The sequence below is a fragment of the Aptenodytes forsteri genome, unplaced genomic scaffold (assembly GCF_000699145.1).
Source record: "Aptenodytes forsteri isolate BGI_AS27 unplaced genomic scaffold, ASM69914v1 Scaffold308, whole genome shotgun sequence".
NCBI classification, from domain to species: domain Eukaryota; kingdom Metazoa; phylum Chordata; class Aves; order Sphenisciformes; family Spheniscidae; genus Aptenodytes; species Aptenodytes forsteri.
Genome location: NW_008795475.1, coordinates 971,373 through 991,154, shown reverse-complemented (window position 1 = coordinate 991,154; position 19,782 = coordinate 971,373). Strand labels below are relative to the sequence as shown.

Below are 19,782 nucleotides of genomic sequence, written 5' to 3'. Positions count from 1 at the left end.
CCCACCAAGCCCTTCATGCAGTCTGCAGGATGGGGACTGCAAGACTGCGACTTCCACGCGAGCCTGGGAGTCATTTTGTTGCCAGAAATCGGATACCGTGGGAGGACGGTGAGCTACAAGGTAATGAGCAAGAGCTTACACGACAGCCTTGTAAACCTGCAGGTTCAGCATGCGTGCAGGAATGTATATGCTTGTAAAAGTATTCAGTGCCCTGTGCTGCGCTTGGGAAGCACCTCTTTCTCTCCACTGGGTACAAAGGGGATCCAGACAACCAGCTCAGTGCAAAGCAACTCCCTCCTGAAAGGTTGAGTTCAATGAGGTGAAGCCAATTGAGTCCACAGCCCTACTGATTATTAGCTTGGGGCAGTAGGGATTTATGAGCCGTTACCTGTGGTCTAAGCAGGAAGGAGGAGGAGATGATAAAAGTCACCGTTTATTTGCATTGCTTATGCAAACACTTGGAGTAAACCTTTCCCCCCTTCACCTCTGCAAAGCAAGCGGATGAATGTGCCGTTGTGGGATGTTCCCCATCACTGGGTCCCTCCTAGCTCCAGGAAGGCTTGCAAGCCTTCCCTTGGACTTAGACACTCCACAACCACACGCTGTGCCTGCAGTTCAGTTGTAGGGGGAGTACTGGTGTCTCTCCCCGGCTGACATCTAATGCAGGAGAAAAGGGGTAGCGTCTGGGATTCTCCCGCTAGCTGGTGCAGTTCTGTGAGTAGGAGCACATGGATCCTTCCTCAAACAGACCACTAGCCCAGCCAGACACCTTCCACCCCAGTCCTCCTCCTAGTGTCCTCCGCAACCCCTTGTCAAACACTTCAAGCGCTGAGGCACCTGCAGTCCAAGTTATGGAGATGGAGAAAGCCCTGGTCTGCAACTGCATCAAAACCTGTGACCAGGACGGACCACGTCAGCCATGACACATGCAAGGACAGCACGTGGAAAAGAGCATTTTCCAGCTATTCCAGGAACAATGTGCCCTTTGATTTGCAAATCTGGTGATCACCAGATAGCGATTTGCAAATCACCAGGTCTGGGTTTCAGAGTTCGATCTCTCCCTGTATCTGTGGTCCTGAGATCTATTTAGCATCTTACCAATGCAGCGTGATCCGTCAGGGCTGGTCATGAAACCACGTGGACACGTGCACACGTAGCTGCCTGCTGTGTTGGTGCACTCGCCGCCATCACACACGCCAGAGATCGCGCCACACTCATCCACATCTAGAAAAGAACAAATCAACAGCGATTTATGTTTCCCTGCAAACCATCTCCTTTCCTATCTGCAGTGTGGATCCAGGACCAGAGCTGGGATCACAGAGGACAGGAGCTGGTGTTATGGGTTGTCATGGGATGCCCGAGACCACAAGTGGCCTCCTAGCAGTGGATCAGTACGGAAAACAAGACTCCCCCAGAGGGTGATACAGAGGGCTTCACGGAGTCCTCTGCTTATCTCTACTGACACTGCAGGTCTTTGGGTAGGCTGATCTAAAACGTTGAGCTCCCTGGAGTACAAAGGAAGCTTCAGGACAGAAACATGTCTGTGCAGGTGCATGACTGGCTGGACAGCAGGTCCCTCCGTGTGACTTGGAGGCCTCTCTGAAAGCAGAGATGCAACATCGGAGACAATATCATGTTTTCAAAAAGCACTGGGCTGACGCATTATTCACCAAATTTCTCCATACAGGAGGGATTTGGTTCGATTTTAAGTACGTTCAGGCATCTAAATCCAGGTGAAAAGGCCTCCGTACTATCAGTTAGGCAAGGGGGTCTGGACACTCTATGGGTTCAGCTCCTCAATCAGCAGTCCTATCGTAGCGTGAACTGATTTTCATAACAATGCCATGAGCATGCCACAGTTTGAACTGTTTATCTCGTCACAGGGAAGATTAGTGAGAGAGAGAGATACATTGAGTCCTTGGAGAGATCACACCTCATTATCCATGGCGATCAAAGAAACACCATCCATGTTAGCAAGCCCTGCCACACACTGCTTCTGCAGCAGCCTGCTTCTCCCGCAGCGCCCTGCCGTGTGGGTGGCAATGTAACATACCAGTGAGGTGCATCTCTCTGGATTTAAGAGCACGGAAAATAAGGACTTTGCAACAAGATTTTGTCAAGGCGCAACAGCTGGACTCAGACATCAGAGGGACCAGGCAGCCCCAGTGCCCAGACATATGGTAATAATTGCAGAAAGGTTACAAAAGTACCAAAACTCAGAGACAATCACCCCAATCATAGATAGCTTCTGCCATTTGAACTTACGGTGTGCTCTACAAGCATCTGTCTAGTGTGGAGATACGGCAGACCCTCACCACAAGCTGAACATGGAGACTAAGCCCCATTGGCAAGGTCCTGGATGCCTGGGTCTGGATCCTAAAACGAAGCACCTATATTTGAAATCTTGCTCAGAGTTAGATTTTAATCCATGCTGGAAGAACTGAGCTGGAAAGATGAGACGCTATAGGATTTGCTTGAGAACTGTAGAGTTCTCCAAACTTTCCAGGCCATTTATATTACAACCTTGAGAAAATTCTTGAGTTAATTATTTCTTTGGCTCTTTTTATACTGAGTATTTAAAGAGCTTCATATCCTTGTGAAAGTTTTAGTTAACAACAGATGGGAAACCACACAGAAAGCCTGAAAACTGCAGCTTAGCAAAAGTCAAACTGCAACAAAAAAGGGTGAGGACAGAGCAGAAAATTCAACGAGTACCTATACTGATGATACAGAGAGAGACAGCCTATAACTTGTGTGCAGCTCTCACTTGGGACCTGAAACTTGGAAAATCAAAGGGAACAGAGTGGCAAATCAGCTGTTTTGAAAAGGGCAATCTGTTTTCAACAAATTTTGACCAAAATGTCAATATAATTAAATGTACAGGGCCCAGCCATGCTTGTGGGGCACTTGACTCTAAGGACTTGTCTGGGAGCAGGGCTGTAGATTTTTTTCTGTTGCCAACTGAAATCTGTTTCAGAAGCTGAGATGGAATTAGATCCAACCTCTAATCAACCCACCCAAAGCAGTTGGTTGGCAGTCACGGTCCAGGTGGTGGTAAAAGACAGAAGGAATATTTGCCCGATGGTTTTTACAGTGGCAAAAAATAAAATGTGTCTTGGCAATTGGCAAAATAAATTATTTCTGCTAAGCAACATTATTTATTGTGTTTTAAATCTATCGTGCTGCTGTGAATGGCTAAGGGGAGTTTTATATGCAATTCAGATGCTGCCTGGGGCTGGCAGGAAAGTAATGAAAAGGAACTGGTCAAAGTCTGCTCCTTCGAGGGGATTTTTCTGATGTGAACAGCGTAACAGCCTTGCACAGCCTGATGGCATTAGCATGTGTGGAGGTTAGAGTTGCTGCAGGGCAAGGACTAATCTGCAAAAAAAAAAAAGGCAGAACAGCAAAGAGCTCTCATCTGGGAGTGGGGATGGAGGATGTCTTTGGAAGAGATCATCTAGCAGACTTCAGTGATGAAGGCAGCATACACACATGGGAAAGAGTTACCTGAACCCACCCCGTCAGGGCAAGGGAGGGACCAGAAGAAATCTGTGCTGGGAGCCAGAAGACCTGGCTGTGATGATGGGTACGAGCCACAGTGACAGATCTGAGAAATGGGAGAGAAATTTCTGTAAGAGATGGCTGTGGGCTACCCGGAGGGGAGGTGAGCTGTGTCCTGTCCAGTGTGAAACTGCGAAAAATTTGAGTTAGGAAGGAAATGTCTGACTGCAATCTCACAGTGCCATGCAGTGGCTAGCGATGCTAGTGCAGCCCTGAAGATGTATGGGAGAAACACTGAGCAGAAGCAGGTAGGTGATGTTACCTCTTAACTAGGATCACTCCTGGATGCCACAGCTCTGTGTGGTGCCAGCTCTTACAAGAGGGTGTTATCAAAATGGAGGGGTTCAGAGTCTAGGGGGACGACTCAAGGCCTGGAAAAACCTGCCTGACGTTAAGGGACTAGCAGGACTTAATTACATTTATCCAAGAAACTGTGAGGATGTGATGGGATCATAGAAAAGGGACACACAAAGATGATGTTGAGAGCGCAGTGCTCTGCAGTCTCAAAAAGAGAAGATGAAAACTGAAGCTGAGACATTATAAAGTCAGGCTGGAATGGACAGATTCACACCAATGGTAAATAATCTTTGGCCTACGTACCCAGGGATAGGGCTAGTTCTCCAAGGCTTGGGATGGATTCAACTCACCTAACAATGTCTGTAAAACAGACATTGTGCCCTAGCATAGGCACAAATCCAAGGAAGGACAAGGGGGCGTGAAAACTGGCTGCACAGAGGTGACTCTCAAGGACTAAGCGTTGTCCTCGGTCCTCCAGAACCATCCTCATAAAATTCATCCTTCTCTAAAATTAGAGAGGCTGCCAGGAGCCTTCTGCCATTGCATCCCAGGCACTGTGACCCCACTACACCAGCCTTTGGCTGCAGGGTGGGACAGCCATGGACATCGGATGATGACAGTTAACTTGCATCACCACAAAGCCCCCACCTTGCTCTGAGGGAAAAAGAGGTATAAAAGGGTCTACACTGTTAGACCTCTAGAGGAAAAGTCTGCAGAAATGAACTGGACAGTGGTGCATGTTGAGTTGTGGTCAGATGTGTTAGATGGTTACAGAGCAGGCACCTCCATCAGAGGTTTTTCTAGATGCCATTTACACTCAGCAGAAAGAGATAATCTCTTCCAGGCAGTAATTCATCACATCTGAATGGAAATGTCTAAACAGAGCAGAATAGTTGTGCCCTAACAGCGACGATTTTTCCCTGCAAAGTGAGACATAGTGAAATTCATCCCACTCAGCCCAGCGATAGACACTGACAATGTACGTGGTTAAGTAAGATGAGCTGAGCTGCCTTTTGAAGCGAGGCATATGGCATGGACAGAGACCCCCCCATGGGTGCTTCATGTGGTCAAAGAATAACCTGCAATCTCTCCCCCTTGCTCACGCAACCTGTTACAAATACAATTATCTTCTGTTTTACTTTGGCTGCAACTCTGAGTCCTGAGGAATCAAGTGAAACCTCGATTTCAACATGCACAAAATTAAGCCCAAGTGCATAGGGCAGGTTATATGCTCATATATCAAGAGGGGAAGATGCATTCCTGTTTGGCTTCTTAGGAACTCTAAAATTATGCTTTCAGCTAGCCAAAGATTTCAGCCGCCTTTTGCAAGCAGCAGAGGTATCGCCTCTGTCCTTGCAGTGCTCCTTTAGCCCTTTGATGCTCAGAGCCCCTCCAACAGACAGACACGACTTGAAACCTCGAAAGGCAGCAATGCAAATCTACAGAAAACACTTCCCCCACCTGGGCCCCTGCAGCGAAAGAGATTTTATCACTACAGCCTGCCCTGTCATTTAATTACAGGCCTGTGTTTGGTTACAATTTGCAGAACACTGGAAGGGAAAGAGCTTTATGAAGCAAAAGCTGGTTGTACTATTAGAAATAACAGCTTAAAACTTCTGCGTATCTCTCCTGAAGTTTGCTGTATCAGAGATCTGGAGGCCAGCTGACAGGCAGGCATCTTATTAAATCAACACTTATGACATAGCATCAGTCATCCAAGAAAAAGTGTATGTGTTTGTGGGGGCAGCAACTACATTCCATTCTTAAGGAAAAACAGAGTTAATTCAAAAGGTTAAATCAAACCGCAACATTTTTCCCCTTGAAAATCCTAGCTCAGATGAGAGCAGCGTTAGCAACCCAAGAAGCAGAAAAAAAGCCAGAGTTCCTCAAGCCTACTCGCACATCCTGTACTTTGAGAAACTGAGCTCTGGGCTTTGTTGTTGTTTCAGTTCTTCCCCACCACATTTGCCTTCTTTATTTTCCCTTTGTAAAGTGTCTCATATTTTTGATTCATTCAGAGCTGAAGTCCATGGAGAGCTTGACACAGTGGGATGGATATGTACACCTCTCATTAACACCCAGCTGCCAGCTCTGGGTAGGGAATTCTTCCAACTCCAACCTGGCTACTTCATGACTTTTCCAACTCTCTGTTAAAAATTAAAGCAATATTCTGGGCGCTCTGCTCTTCAGACAATGGCAGAATTCAATGCAAACGTTGATTTTGGACCTGGTCTCCAACTCGCTGGGTTGGAGTTGGCCTGATTCAGTTGGCTGAAAATGCTGGAAGCCAAAGGCTACAGAGCTTCAGAGAGAGAGTTGCAGTCTGCAAAGCCCATCCAACATGGGTGCCCACAGACATGTTGAAACCCCAACCTTTCCATCTGCTAAAAAAACAGGACTTGATGGAGAAAACATCTCTGTGTCACGTAGCAGAGGTCATGCCTCATCAGCCCTCTCTCGTGCAGCGCACGGGACTCTCAGACCTTCCCTTCCAGAAAGCACAAAGAAACCACAGAGGAGAGTAATGGAACCCTCCAAACCACACCAAATCCATGGAAATGAGCTTTTAATGGATCCAAACAATGAGCTCTTCTGTAGACATTTTGTAAGAAAATTGAAAACACGCTAATAAAATGGCTATCATGTTCCATTCGTGAGGAAAGTGGGCCAGCCTACCCGCTCTGCTCATGGAAAATGCAGGAAAGCTCCCTCCAAGTTCAGAAACATGAATGAGATTCAACAGAGTAAAAAATAGAGCCTTGTCTTCATCAGAAAATTTAGAATTTTGTGTGGTGGTGACAAAAGACTAGCCCATAGGGACATAAGTAGCATCTAACACGTCACCCCACAAATGCTAAATAGAAAGGGGCGAGTAAAAGGAGGTGAGATTTGTAATTAAAGGATTTGTTCTCCCTTGGCACAATCTGTCTCCTGGAGATGCCGAAGACCATCAAGAAGGATCTACCCCGGACAGACTTGAACAGAGCTTGTTGCACAAAGCATGCAGTGCCTTTCACTCCCTTGCCTGGTGTTCCCCTCTGTACTTTTTTGCATCTTGTATGTTATCATTCTGGAACAATTTTGGATGCGAGACACTTATTCCTTTTGGGGCATTGGAAAGCATACTGGATAAGGTAGTGGCATTACATACTTCACTGATAACGGAGCTGGCTTAGCATTTTGTTATGCAGTAGAGGAAGGGCTATTAAGAAAAGAAGTTAAACTATTGGCAGAGAACTACTAAAATTATGGAAGGAAAAGCTTTATTCAGTCCGTGATTCCACCCATAAGAACATGCCATGGAATTGTTCCCTTGAGTGTAATTTTTATGGCTGCTTCCAGGATAATTTAAAAGTGTCACTCTGTGTCACAACCCCCCCCACTTCCCTACGATTTATTGATAAAGGTCTTTGTAGCAGGAAGATGTGTCTGATTTCAGCTTTGATGTCTCCTTTCTTCATTTTGCACCATTATTGCCAGGAGTGCTTTCTTGTGTCCTCCTCAACAATTCTTTTCTTCCAGCAGGGTTAAGAAGTCAGCTGGATATAAGCATGCCCTTCTCTCAGTGCTCACACGCTTCTCGTTCCCCTTGCAAACCTCAACAGATCCTGCGCTTTTCCTGTTTCCCCATAAGCCGAGCATAGTATCTGTCAATTTAGCCGTAAGTTGGCAACTTTTGCCCTCCTTGCTCATCTTTTCATACGAACACAATATAAATGCCAGTCCTTTGGCACTTGCAAAGCTGGCCCTGTCTCCAGTGCTGGTTAAGAGAGCAGCCTTCCCCTTCCCCACCCGCAGTCCACCCCCCCTCCACTGCTGTGCTTCATAGACTGCTTCTATCTTTCAGAAAGTGAGGAGGCAACTCTCTGTGCCAGAAATTTCTCATTATATGTTGCACAGCCCCAAGCTCAGGAACTCTTGATCCCTCGAGCTCCCTCAGAATACAATGAACAAAGGCATAAAATAAGCCACTATTTGAAAGTGTCACATTCATTAGAGATGAGCTGCAGAAATAACTCTGGAACTGAGCAACCCTGAACTTGGAGGATATTTAGGTTCAAATCCAAACTTGATGTCGTGTGCACGTTTTCACATTTTGCAGATAGAAAACGGACAATATTTTCGTTCTGGGGCTGACCAAAATTCATCCAGCGTATCCAGCTACAGCCCCCTTGCATGCTTGGGAGATCAGGGCCTGAGCTGGCCTCCGTTATCAGCATAGAAGATCTTGCATAAGAAAAGCATCTTTATTCTTCAGGGATTCAGGGACTGAAAATGGAGCCTTGATTCCAGGTGCCATTTGTGTTAAGAGATAAGTATCACTATGGGAAACGAACAACATTATCTCTACTTCTGCCTATTCCCACCAATAAACAGCCCGAAGAAGATTAGTGGTACATGCTGCTGCGTTAATGAGGGAGACATCATTAATCAGCAGACACAGTGACACAGGCTCTGACCTTTGGCTCAAACGCAATCCCATCTGCTGACTTCACTCCCCAGGAGGAATCTTCTAAGCAGAAAAATACAAGCTCCTGGGAACTAGGGAAGTATTTAACATAGGCATTTAATCTACTTTTAATATTTCCTGGATGCTAGGCTTGGATAAGGAATCCGAAAACAAGAGGAGACCATCTCCTCTTCCTAAAGCAAGATGGTCTCAGTGCAAGCTGAGAAATCATTCCTTTCACCAGCTATAAAGTTAGCGCAAACAGACTGAACAAGGGAACTCCTGCAGCTTTGAGATTTTAGGCTTGGAGCGCACCTGGATAAAGAAAATGTCCTCTTATGGTTGTGGTCGTTATTTTGATTAAAACCCTCAGCTCGGTGAGGAGGTTACTTGGACTGATACAGATACCTTGGCAGTACAGACAATTTCAGCAAATCAGGAATTCAGTGCTCTATCAGCTGTACCAAACTGTTCGCTCCTGACTTATCAAAGCATGCAGCAAACTTTGAGACAGGGCCCAGATCTTCCTATGCTTATAAAGCGTCGGCATCAGATTAACCCTTACAACATGCTGCCTCTCTGTTCCCCTATTCACGTAGTTTTAGTGACTCACGTGGGGTACGTGTCCGAGAGGGGAGCGGTGATAACCCAGACAAAGGTATCGTCCTCACCTCCTGACTGCCTGGTGGGGACATGCTGGTGATTCATGTCTGGGAAACAAGCCCTCGAAAACAATCTCAACCCTGTCAGTTTAGAGCATCCCTCATGTTTATGCCATTCTAACAGAAGGACCCCTAGGTCAGTAAATCATACCAAAGGAAAGCATCCTCTTTTGGTGGTCTCCTTAGCAATTGAGGTAAGATAAGTGATGGAACAGACACCGTGGATGCTGGAGATGTCTCTTTTTATGGCCAGCCAGGAAGGAGAGTGAAAGGAAGCTGTTTATGGCCACATCACGCTGCTTTTGCAGGCGTTCTGGGAAGTGGGGACCCACGCAGAGGCCCCTCGCATCTGGATGACAGATTCAGACAATGGATTGTTTTTAATCTTGGTATATAGGAGATTCCAGCTAAACTGATTTCATATGTGCTTTGCCTGGTCCCCGGCCAGCATGGGTGAGGCAGACCAAGGCAAGAACAATTTTTTGTGTCCTGAGGTTGGGCCCGTGGTTCTAGTGCAGTTCAGCCTTCGTCCATTGGCCAGCCAAATTGCACGGGACATCATTGGTTTGGGGGAACTGGTTCTTTGCCCGAGATGCACATAAAAGGGCTGTTTTGGATTCTATCGGTTCCAAGCCCTTGGGTGCCAGAGCACTGCAAGAAATCCTTCTGTTAAAATTTTAGAAAGTCTCGTGGCATCCTGCCAAGGAAGATCCACAGACACAGATGTCTTCTCAGCATAAAAGAACGTCCATCCCCCACCGAAGGATTAACTTCTGTAGCCGGTATCTCACTTTGGAAACGTTTTTCTGAAGAGCTGAACCCAGGTCACACGGCATGCACTGACACAGAGACTGCTAGAGTTATACTAGCAAGGCAAATGTCTGGATTGCAGGAGCGTGGGGGTATGGGAACAGTCACCTGGAAGCAGTGATGCTCCTTTCCCTGAGAACTGAATGTTGGGAGAAACCCCATGGGACAACGTATGCCGTCAAACCCACACTGCCATGGAGGTACTTTAATGCTAATATGGTGCCTGCTTAAGTTATCGTGCTTATATGGTGGCTGCTTTAAGTGCTCTCTCTGTGTAACAGTTAGCTGCCTGCAGTTCTGCCACTGTAAATAACTTTGCCACCTGGAAACAAATTCCAGGTTAAACGTCTGGATTCTAGCGCATTCATCATCCCTTGTCTTCGTTACAACAAAGCCTTGGAGAGGAATGAAAGGGAGGTGGAGTTCCTGAAGCCCAGCTAGGTGGGACGCAGTCACGCCAGCACAACCAACACGTTTCACCCCTAAAATGGCAAACACAGGCCAGCAGGGTTTCATTAGGGTATGTGGGAAAGAGCTTTAAAAACCAAGGCAGGAAAAGTTTAATGCTGTTTTCCTTTTCATTTGCCAGATGTTTGGAAAATACAACAAACGTTTATTCCCCTACTTCTGAGAGGTGCAGCCTGCCTGGCAAGGTATGCGTCTGGCCCACGAGAACGGCTGCAAGATGCTTGGGGAGAGCGTGTCCTTCCTATAGAGGTCTGCACACCTCTCAGAGACATGCCGAGCAGTGATAAAGGAGATGCTGAGGCTGGACCTTAAGGAACTGGAGCCAGACTCTCATGAAGAGGGCTTCGATTGGTGGCACTGTGAATGTTAATATACTGATTGCACCTAATCCTTGCCTGTGCGCCACACTTTCCTACAGAAGTGTGTGCCTTAAGGCACGGACCAAGACATCGCCTCTCACAGTCTAGGCGAGTCCTGAATTTAACTAAGGAGTACAGTGGACCAACTTACCCTGAGTCCAAGAGCAAAGAGCAGTTCCAGGGGCTTCCAGAACCAGGCAGAGTTCTGCCTTAACTACTACAACCGGTCTTAACATTGTTAAATTTTCATACTCCAAATGAAACTAGTCCTCTGGTCTGAGGATCGGGTATTTGACTGTTTCTAAGCAACTCCGCTAACCACCTGGAAAGTATTTCCCTTGAAAATGGCAGAGGTCTCGGCACCATCTTACCAGACCCTGCTGAGCTGTTGGGAGCGGTCCTTTCTGTTTCCTGCAGTCCTACCTCCAGACACGGGGATCTGACTGCCGACACTGCAGATCAGCTTGCCCACATGTTCAGAGCAGAGCTGCACCTGCGCATCTGGGCAAAGCATCTGGGTCCTCTACTGAAGCGTTTTTAGAAGGTAATTAATACTTAAACTCCTCCAACTTCTGTGCTGAAGAAGAGGCAAAGAGGAGTTTCTGCAAAGTTCCCTTCCATCAGGTTGGGAACTTCTCCAGAGAGTTTGAAAGTTGACTGCACTGCCCGGGCCGCCCACAGCGCCAGGCTAAGGCTGATGCTGAGAAGAGGCAGACTGCATTCCCCCCTGCTTGGCTTCAAACCACAGCAGCTCCGTAGCTACTGCTAAGGCACTAATGCTTTAGAACACCCCTAACTGTAAGCACAAACCATGCCTCTGAAGCACTGTATCATTTCCAAGAGAGATGCTGAGGCTGAAAAGATCACTCCCATTTACAACTCAGTTGAAGATGAGCAAGGTGCATCCCACAAAGTAACCAGAAAGACAGGAAAACCAGGCACAGCAGGCAGACTGTCTGCGGACAACCCTGGATTGGCAGGGAGGTATGCTTCCCCTGTGGGGCTGGGACAGTATCAGGCCACTGGCTCAAAGGAGGGATGCTCGCAGGCGTGCTGCTGACTGGCATTTCGTGTCTCTAATAGCAAATTTTCATTTGTGCCTGCTTTGTATTCAAGGACAAGGTTCAGGTTCTGGCCAACACGTCACTTTGGAATAACATCACCAAGTCAGTGAAGCAACACTGCATTTACTTGCTCCATACCCTCATCTCATGGGACCAGATCTTCTGCAGTGCACCGAGAGCCATAATGTTATTTCTGGTTGTCTTATTCCGTCACCATCCCAGCTAGTCAGACTCTACCCACTTTACCTTCCTTCAAGTGACTCTATTGAACTAGAGGCAACAAGTTGCAAGCTGCAAAAAGATAAATATCAAGTGGATATAAGGAAAATATTCCTCACCATGACAGTGGTGCAACCCTGAGACAAAAGCCCCAAAAGAAAAGGCTTTGAGTTTTCAAAACTCGGTCAAACTGAGCAACATGAGCAACCTGATCTAGCTTTGAAGTCAGCCCTGATCTAAGCAGGAGGTTGAACTAAAGCCCTCCAGAGGTCCCTTCTGTTCAATGAGTCTGTGTTGGCATTAAAATACCTTTCAGAAAACACCTGCATGAAATAAAAAACTCTTTCTAGTTTAAGAGAAGATCAGACAAGCTCTATTCCTCATTTCCTCGCCTTGGACTGTGGGAAGCAGATGAACAGTTCGGAGATTCATATTGCAGGACATTTTCTAACATGCCTTGATGCTTGCAGTACTCCCTCCTACCTGGAAGCTAGGATCAAGGCTGGCATGGGAGCTCTTTCCCACCTGTACTTTGCCAGCCTTGGAGATGCCCTGTGAGCAGAGAGATTCTCAAGTTTTTAAATGCCCTTGCGCTCTCAGAGTGTGTCTGGGAACCCAGTGCCGAGCAGTCTGGTCAAGCCGTGCAGAAGTCTGCAATCTTACCTTCACATCTGTGGCTGGTCTCGCTCTGCTTGTGTCCCGCAGGGCATTTGCACTCATAAGAGCCCACCGTGTTGATGCAGTTACCACCTTGACAGAGGCCAGGAATGGCTTGACATTCATCCACGTCTACAGGAAGAAGAACAAAGACCTTTGAAAGTGCAACCATTGCTACAGATGAGTGTTCTATCCCAGCATGGTGGGAGTGCTATGAGAAAGAAGCAGCTTTGCTCCAAGTAGGTGGATTTACATTTCCTAATGCAATTATCCATCTGATTACATTAGAGAGAAGGTGAAGGACAGAAAATGGACATAAAGGTATTGCTGGCTTATCTACACAAGCGAGAGGGAGACAAAAGTATAGCAACGTTTTCCATAGCAAACATCAATGTTTCTACCCCCTCGTGGTTCATTCCAGGTTGGTAGCTGAGTTGAGGATGAGAGCTGGTTTGGTGGGATGTCCTCCTGCAGCCTTCAGAGAGCAACGACTGCTGCAGGGCAGAGAGGGGAACCTATGGACTGTAAGCTTTTGCTCTTCAGCCCCGTCCCAGGAAGGCTCATCCTGCAGCCACGGTCTCCTCATCTGTGAGGGGACACTGTGCTTTCCAAAGCACCTCAGGAAGGCCTCAGTACTTGCTGCTAGAACCAGCACGCTCATGTGCTGCAGATATTATTTGTAATCCTGTTCTGCTTGCAGTAACAGTGAGTGACATATTTATTAAATAGGCCAAGCTCTCCTGAAGAGACTGGGGCCATAAAATGCAGATTACAATAGACAGCAAGAGAGTTCTCCTCTTCAGCCTTCCCAATTTTATCCTACAGACACTGGCCAATGTGGGATTTGGACTGTAATTTTAGCTTTTGATTGTGGCAGGTAAAGGCTGAAATTAGTTGCAGATGCAGAAAGGAATTCATGCAACTCTACATGGAGACCCCTGCAACCCATCAGTGGGGGAGAAGCAACAGCAGCTCCGGAACAGCGGCTGCCGATGGGATCTGCTGATGGGAACCCAGTGAACCATTCTGCTATTTTTGCCTGGGTGTCCTAGACATTGAATGCAACCTCTAAGCATGTGATTTATGTACATTTTAATTGCTTGTATGATCTCAAAGGAGTTACGGCTTCTGTTTTGAACCAATAATACAATTTACAGAGCACTAGTCACCTGATACAAGTGCTGATCATGCTCCAGTGCTGGGACAGAAGCTCCAACAACAATAGCAGCACCACAGAATGAGGCTATATGGAAGGCTGTAACTTAGTTTTAAACGTGGAGAAACACTAGCCTGATTCACTGCATCTTGTGGGATGGAGGAATGTCACCTGAGAACCACCAGAATCTTTACGTGAGCTAAGATGATCTTAGGTGATCCCATGAGAGACCCAAGGTCCATGGTGATACTCTGGGACATACAGCAGACCTAGCAAAGTTTACACAGAGAACTGTTCTCTGTACTGGGGCTCCTGGCAGCCATTCATCGCTCGCCCTTTCAGTGCACATCAGGATGGATAAGGGAACATCCTTTAGATGTTCATGGCATTTACCTTGGCAGGCTCCAGTACGAATGTTGGGAATGAAACCTCGGCGGCAGGGGTGAGGTTGGGCAGGGCACATCTCACATGGGTGACCCCAGGCCCGTCCAATGGTGGCACAACACATGGTCTTGGTGCAGACGATCCCGCTGAGTTGGCCCTGGCACATCTGGTTATTTACTTGGCTAAAGCAGGGACCAGTACGATAGTCTGAGGGAGAACAATAACATCCACAGGTTAGATCGAGACACAAACACAAGGTTTCCTGTCTAACACACACAGTGCCTATTCCCCTTCCTACCAGCACAGCCATTCAGGTGCAAAGTCAACAAGTTCTGGAAAAAAAAACCAAACCCTGCATTCATGAAAAGAACAAAAATTTAAACCAAGCTGGAGACTAGTACTGGAAGTGGTGACCTTCTTTCTGCTGTACGTCTCGTGATCATCTAGAAGTTCTCCAAGCCAGCTCTTCCTGGTGTCCCTCAGGCTCATCCCATGAACTATACTTATTCTGTGCCTTGAGTCACCCCCTTTAAGTACTGGCCCTAGAATGAACTCAAAATACAAAGTCAGGCAAAGAGGCAATTTCAGGGCTGCGAGTTCACCTCTTCTGTGGAACTGCTGGGGTCAGCAAAGCAATCAAATTTCATTTTAGTTAGGGGCAAAGGTGCATATGGAGATGACATGGTACAAGCGTCTCATGGACAGCCTTAGGGCCTGACAGTCCATGCAACGTAAACATATAGGATGATGGAGATACCTTCCTGCCACATCACTTCTACTTGGCTTGCAGAGGAAGAGTCCTAGATCTCACCCACAAAACGTTCTGGGAGAGAATTTCTAAACCTTCCCCCGTGATGTCTACTGTAAATCGCTCAAAGGGATTTCTACGCGCTCTGACAGTCTCTGTAAAGGCAACCTCCGGCAGTCATACACGTCATTGTGATTAATTTCTTCGGTTTAACTCTTAAAGGTCCCCTGGCAATTTTAACTAGATCTTTAAAACCCAGATGCTGCAGAAATAACCAGCCTGTTTCTCATTCCCAACAAGGACCCTCCTATCCCTTAAAACCAAAAAGATTTTGAAGGGCTTGTTTGCACTAAGGAATGTGGTTTTGCCACTGTCTGGGCTCTCATGACCCTTGATTAGGGATATTAGCACAGCAGGCATTCATCAGGAAACAAAATTCTTAAACAAGAGGTTTTTTTCCCGCTACTGGGAATAGATGATTGCATGCAAGTGTTTGATCTGTGGCTGGAAAAAGGACCTTTAACCATGTTATTGTCAGACCAGAAAATTCCACATTAACTGTCTAAGGAAGTTAGGTGTTGGTCAAACAGCCATTATTTCAGATAGTCTGGCTGAGATTTGCAGAGATGCTTATGGAATTTTGATGTTGGAGTGCCCCGTAATTAGTAATTGACTGTGAACCCAAATCCCTGCATCAGTACCCAGATTAGCCCACAGCTGTCTTTGCAGAGAAACATTTGGATTTGACATGCGAAGCAACAAAAAAAACTTGTGCGGAAAGTGGTTATACCTAAATCATGAGCCATGGGCAGCACTGGCACCCACATCTAAAGATTAATAGTTCTGTTTCCAGAAGTGTCTTTGGATAATATAGACACTCAAACCGTCATCGTCCATACTCCATTTCTTGGCCTGCAAGTTATATATATATAAGTATTTCCGCGCATGATCTTTGCAATCAGCTCCCTTCTCTTTACATCCTGACACACGTGTGCAAAGGATGAAAAGCAAGGAAAACCATTAAATAGACGGTTTGAGACAGAAAGCTTTCTCCCATAAGGTATGTTTGCATGACAGCCGCATTGGCAGAACCTACGTTTGCATGAAACCAGGGCAGAGTGCCTTTACCCTGGGCTGTCAGAGATCATCTGGAAACGCTGGTAATTACTGCAGGCTTTAGACCGACAACGCCTGTGCTGATGTGCCTTCCTCACCTCTGTGGCTTGTGCTGAGTAAAAACTGCGTGAGGTTCATCTGTGTTACAATTATCCCACCTGGCATCAGGGTAAGTGTAAGCTACACGGAAACCACACAACAAATCCTCCTGTATTTCTGGGAAAGAATCAATTAGCACAATAATTGCTTATTTCCAGCTTAGTGCTCCCTCCGATTTGTATTTCTTGAGCAGCTGGGAGCAGAGTCATACTTGAAAACTAGAAGTGTCAGAAGAAGTTTGGTCTGTGAATGTCACCGAGAAGTAAACAGCAAGAGGGATTTGAGGGGGGGGAAAAAAAAAGGGGCAATGATTTTGAAGTTATATTGGTATAAAGGTGCATGATTTCATAAAAGTGCCTTTGTTTGGAAATCAGAACAGAAATATGTACTATGTTTGCAATGGTGAATTACCAAATAATCGTCTTTTGGGTTTTGACCCAAATTTTAACAAGATACCAAAGCACATGGTCTTTATTAATGTCCCCTGCCATGCCAAGTTTAATGCTGTAGTTTGTTCTAGTTTATTCCTAGAAAAGAAATCAACAAAATTTGAGTTGTTTTCTCAGCCATTGTCTTTTTTTATAAAACTGAAAGGCTCTTGCTCAAATTTTCGTCCTTGAGGAAAAGACCAAGGAGAGTTCTTTATAACCACGCCAGTGAACAACTGAAGTCTTCTCAAAGATCATACTCAAAGGACTATGAAAGAAATTGCTTTGTGAGCCTACTTCAACGGAGAAATCAACTCAGTAACAGCCAAAAAGGCTAACAGACTGTACTAAAGTATTAGGAGAGGACTAAAGAACAAAAGAGAGAGCATCATCGCTAAACTCACGGGTCGCTTCCATCCTGAGGGCTGCTTGCAGTTCCAGCCCCCAACTCAGAAAGCAGCTAGCAGAATTGGGAAAGGATCAGAAAAGGGCGACGAGGATGATCAAGGGTGTGGAAGGGCTTATGTACGAGGAACAACTGCACTGGTTAGCAGGCCCCAGTCTGAAAAAAGAAACACCTGGGGGAAGACCTGATAGCAGGGTACAAAATCATGAGTAGCCTAAGGAGGAACAGACTTGCGGAGTCAGAACCAGGAGGCATCATAAAAGGATAAGAAGTGATGCTGGCTCAAGATAAATTGAGGAAAGTGGTTCTTCAGGCAACGTATAAGTTAAGGGGAATTCTTCTAACAGACAATGTGAATCGTCGACAATTGTGAGTTACGGGTGCCTGGAGCCCAGGAGTGTCTTACAGAGGAAGATCATATAGGATTGCCCTGTTCCTCTGCTGTTCCCCAGACATTAGCTTATGGACACTGCCAGAGCTTTGAGGCACAAACTCATCTCAGCCAAGGGCCCTCAATCCAACCTCATACCACTTCGTAAGCCAGCCGGGCAGTTAAATTTTAGAGTCGGTTTTGGTTCAGCATTGTGCCGTAGCATCATTGCAGGGGGAGCCTCTGCGTTAGGTAACTGTGGTCAGGTGGGCTGCAGCTCTGTTGGAATGCGGCAGCGCCTGTGTGCTTACAGTGAAATATCATACATTTTATGAGCTATTCTGAAGCCTTGTTAACCCTAGGACAATGCAGAAACACCTAATAAAGAGGGCTTGCTTTCCCCCTTTCCTAGTCAAAAGGAGCACGGAGAAGAACGTGTGGCTGATGTGACTGTGGTGTGCACCTACAAAGGGCTCTGACTTAGAAAGTCAGATCACATAAATGTATAACCCAAAATCGATGCGTGGCAGCGCTGTATGGAGGGGAAAGGGGTAAACTTGCACCTCCCACATCATCTCGCTGAGGCATGGCTGGATGCACTGCAGCAGGAATTCCTTGAGGCTGATAATGAAAGTGCAATTTTAAGGAGAACACCCCCTTTTAAACAAATAATTGACAAAAATAGATTTTCATATGTAGATTACTTCTTTGGAGGGAATGAAGCCAAGGAAATTGCAGTCTGGAGTCCAGAAAGCCTGGCTGCATTCCAGCTCCCATCTGTTGCTAATTTTAATCGTCAAATTATTAAATTTTTAATGAGGCACCAATCAAATTTTATTAAGGAAGTATGCACGCTTAGGAGATGTCTAAAGCCCTTTTCCAGTCTACGTATGGGATCCCATCTTCCAGGAACCCTGTCACAAGTAGTTGTCCTTCAGAAGTTTGGTCTTTGCCGGTACGTTTCTTAGAAAAATGGAGATGAGGTGGCTTCCTCGCTGAAAGCTGAGATTTCTTCCTGTTTCCTCTTTCAACCTCGCTCAGCCTTACAGTAACAGTGTCCAGTGGTAGGATATGGATGAGTTTCACCCTTCTGTCTGCAGGTGAAGTTCTCATTAAAGAGATTGCAAGGAAAACTGTATCAGGCTTTATTCTGGGAATCGGTCAGAATCTTTTGACCTCTACAGAAGAGACTTTTAACGCAGCAGGGCCATGCATATCTGGGCCTTTACCAGTCATTTGTAGCTGCAAAAACCAACATGCCAGCTCATTGCCTGACTTAACCTCTCCAAATACAGTTCTGCAAACTGTAAATGCACAGCATAGGACAGACATCAGCTTCTCTCCCAGCACCTATCATCAGCCTCGTCCATGCACTGACCTAATTTTTCTTTCTTGCCCTATTGATTTCAAAGTAGACCGTGCTCAGCGCATTCAGCCTGTAGATTTCTTATCGCCGTAGAGTTAGCTATTCACGCCTACTTGTCTTGAGCAGCCAGCAAAGAGAGAGAGCGCTCAAATTGCAAAAGGCACCATGGAATCAGAGTTGAAGCATCAACGTGTTTGCATTAACCACGAGAAATGTGACTCCTTGCTATGCTCCTTGTTTTGAAACCCTCGCCACCCCCACCCCACCGAGGCAGTATGGCTTTGAAGCACCACCTAGCCTGGACTAGGGACTTTTGCAGATGCTGCAGAGTCAGGTTGAGGCTACAGTGAGTCTTACCTACCCAATCCCGCAGCCAACGCAGGCCCCAGATGCGCTCAGAAGGGGAAGTGTAACAGAAACAGACCTCGTTCCCAGTTTCCATGTTTGGCTGGTTGTCATGGAGATCGTTAGGAACCCCTATAGCTAACCAATGGTCATTCCTGACAATTCCAAGCCGCAGACCCCTTGGGGAGTTAACGGGTGGGATCTATGCCATTACACATGCTCTTACACTGAGCCACGCTATTCCACTCGCAAACAGCTTCCTGAAAATATCCCCGTAGACATTTTTAACTTTCCTAATTAGCGTGTCTAGGACGTAAGTGGAGGAACGATTCACGGTTGCTGTGGACATCTGCCTTCACCCACCTGCTGCATGGAGTCCTGCTGGAAGGGGTGGGACGTTAAAGTGGGTTCAAGTACTTCTGGTTCAGCCGAGCCAGCACACCAAAACCTCGTAGTTTCCCTGTTTCCAGCGCTTGGGGTGCTGTGCTGACCAGGGATGCCGCCCGGGCCTTCCCTACCCTACTTAACCCAAGTTCACCTTGCCAGAACCTGTCTCACCTCCTACAAGAGGTAATAAAGAATGACGCACTACTCTTTGCCAACCATGGCTATAATTTATGCCAGAAATGCAGCTTGGTCTTGTTAAAAAAGAATAATCAGTTTCAGACTATTTAAAATCACCACTCTGAGGCTATCAATCATTTACATACAACAGTTGGAAGGCACCTTCTCTATTGCTCAGTTTCCCCAGTGCTAAATGAAGACAATGGAAATCTTTTGTAGGGAATGTTTCCCTGGGATTATATTATTATTATTA

The 19,782-nt window shown here is 46.4% G+C and overlaps 1 protein-coding gene across 1 annotated transcript in view; it reads right to left on the bottom strand.

The window, feature by feature from the left end:
- The window catches only part of LOC103900461 (fibrillin-2), a 121,666-nt gene that overhangs the window by 50,700 nt on the left and 51,184 nt on the right, over nt 1–19,782 (bottom strand). The window contains exons 6-8 of the mRNA XM_009281146.2: nt 14,097–14,294; nt 12,554–12,679; nt 1,099–1,224 (exon numbers count right to left, since the gene is read on the bottom strand). Of these exons, the coding sequence (XP_009279421.2) occupies nt 1,099–1,224; nt 12,554–12,679; nt 14,097–14,294 (450 nt within the window). The remainder of the gene's footprint in view (nt 1–1,098; nt 1,225–12,553; nt 12,680–14,096; nt 14,295–19,782) is intronic.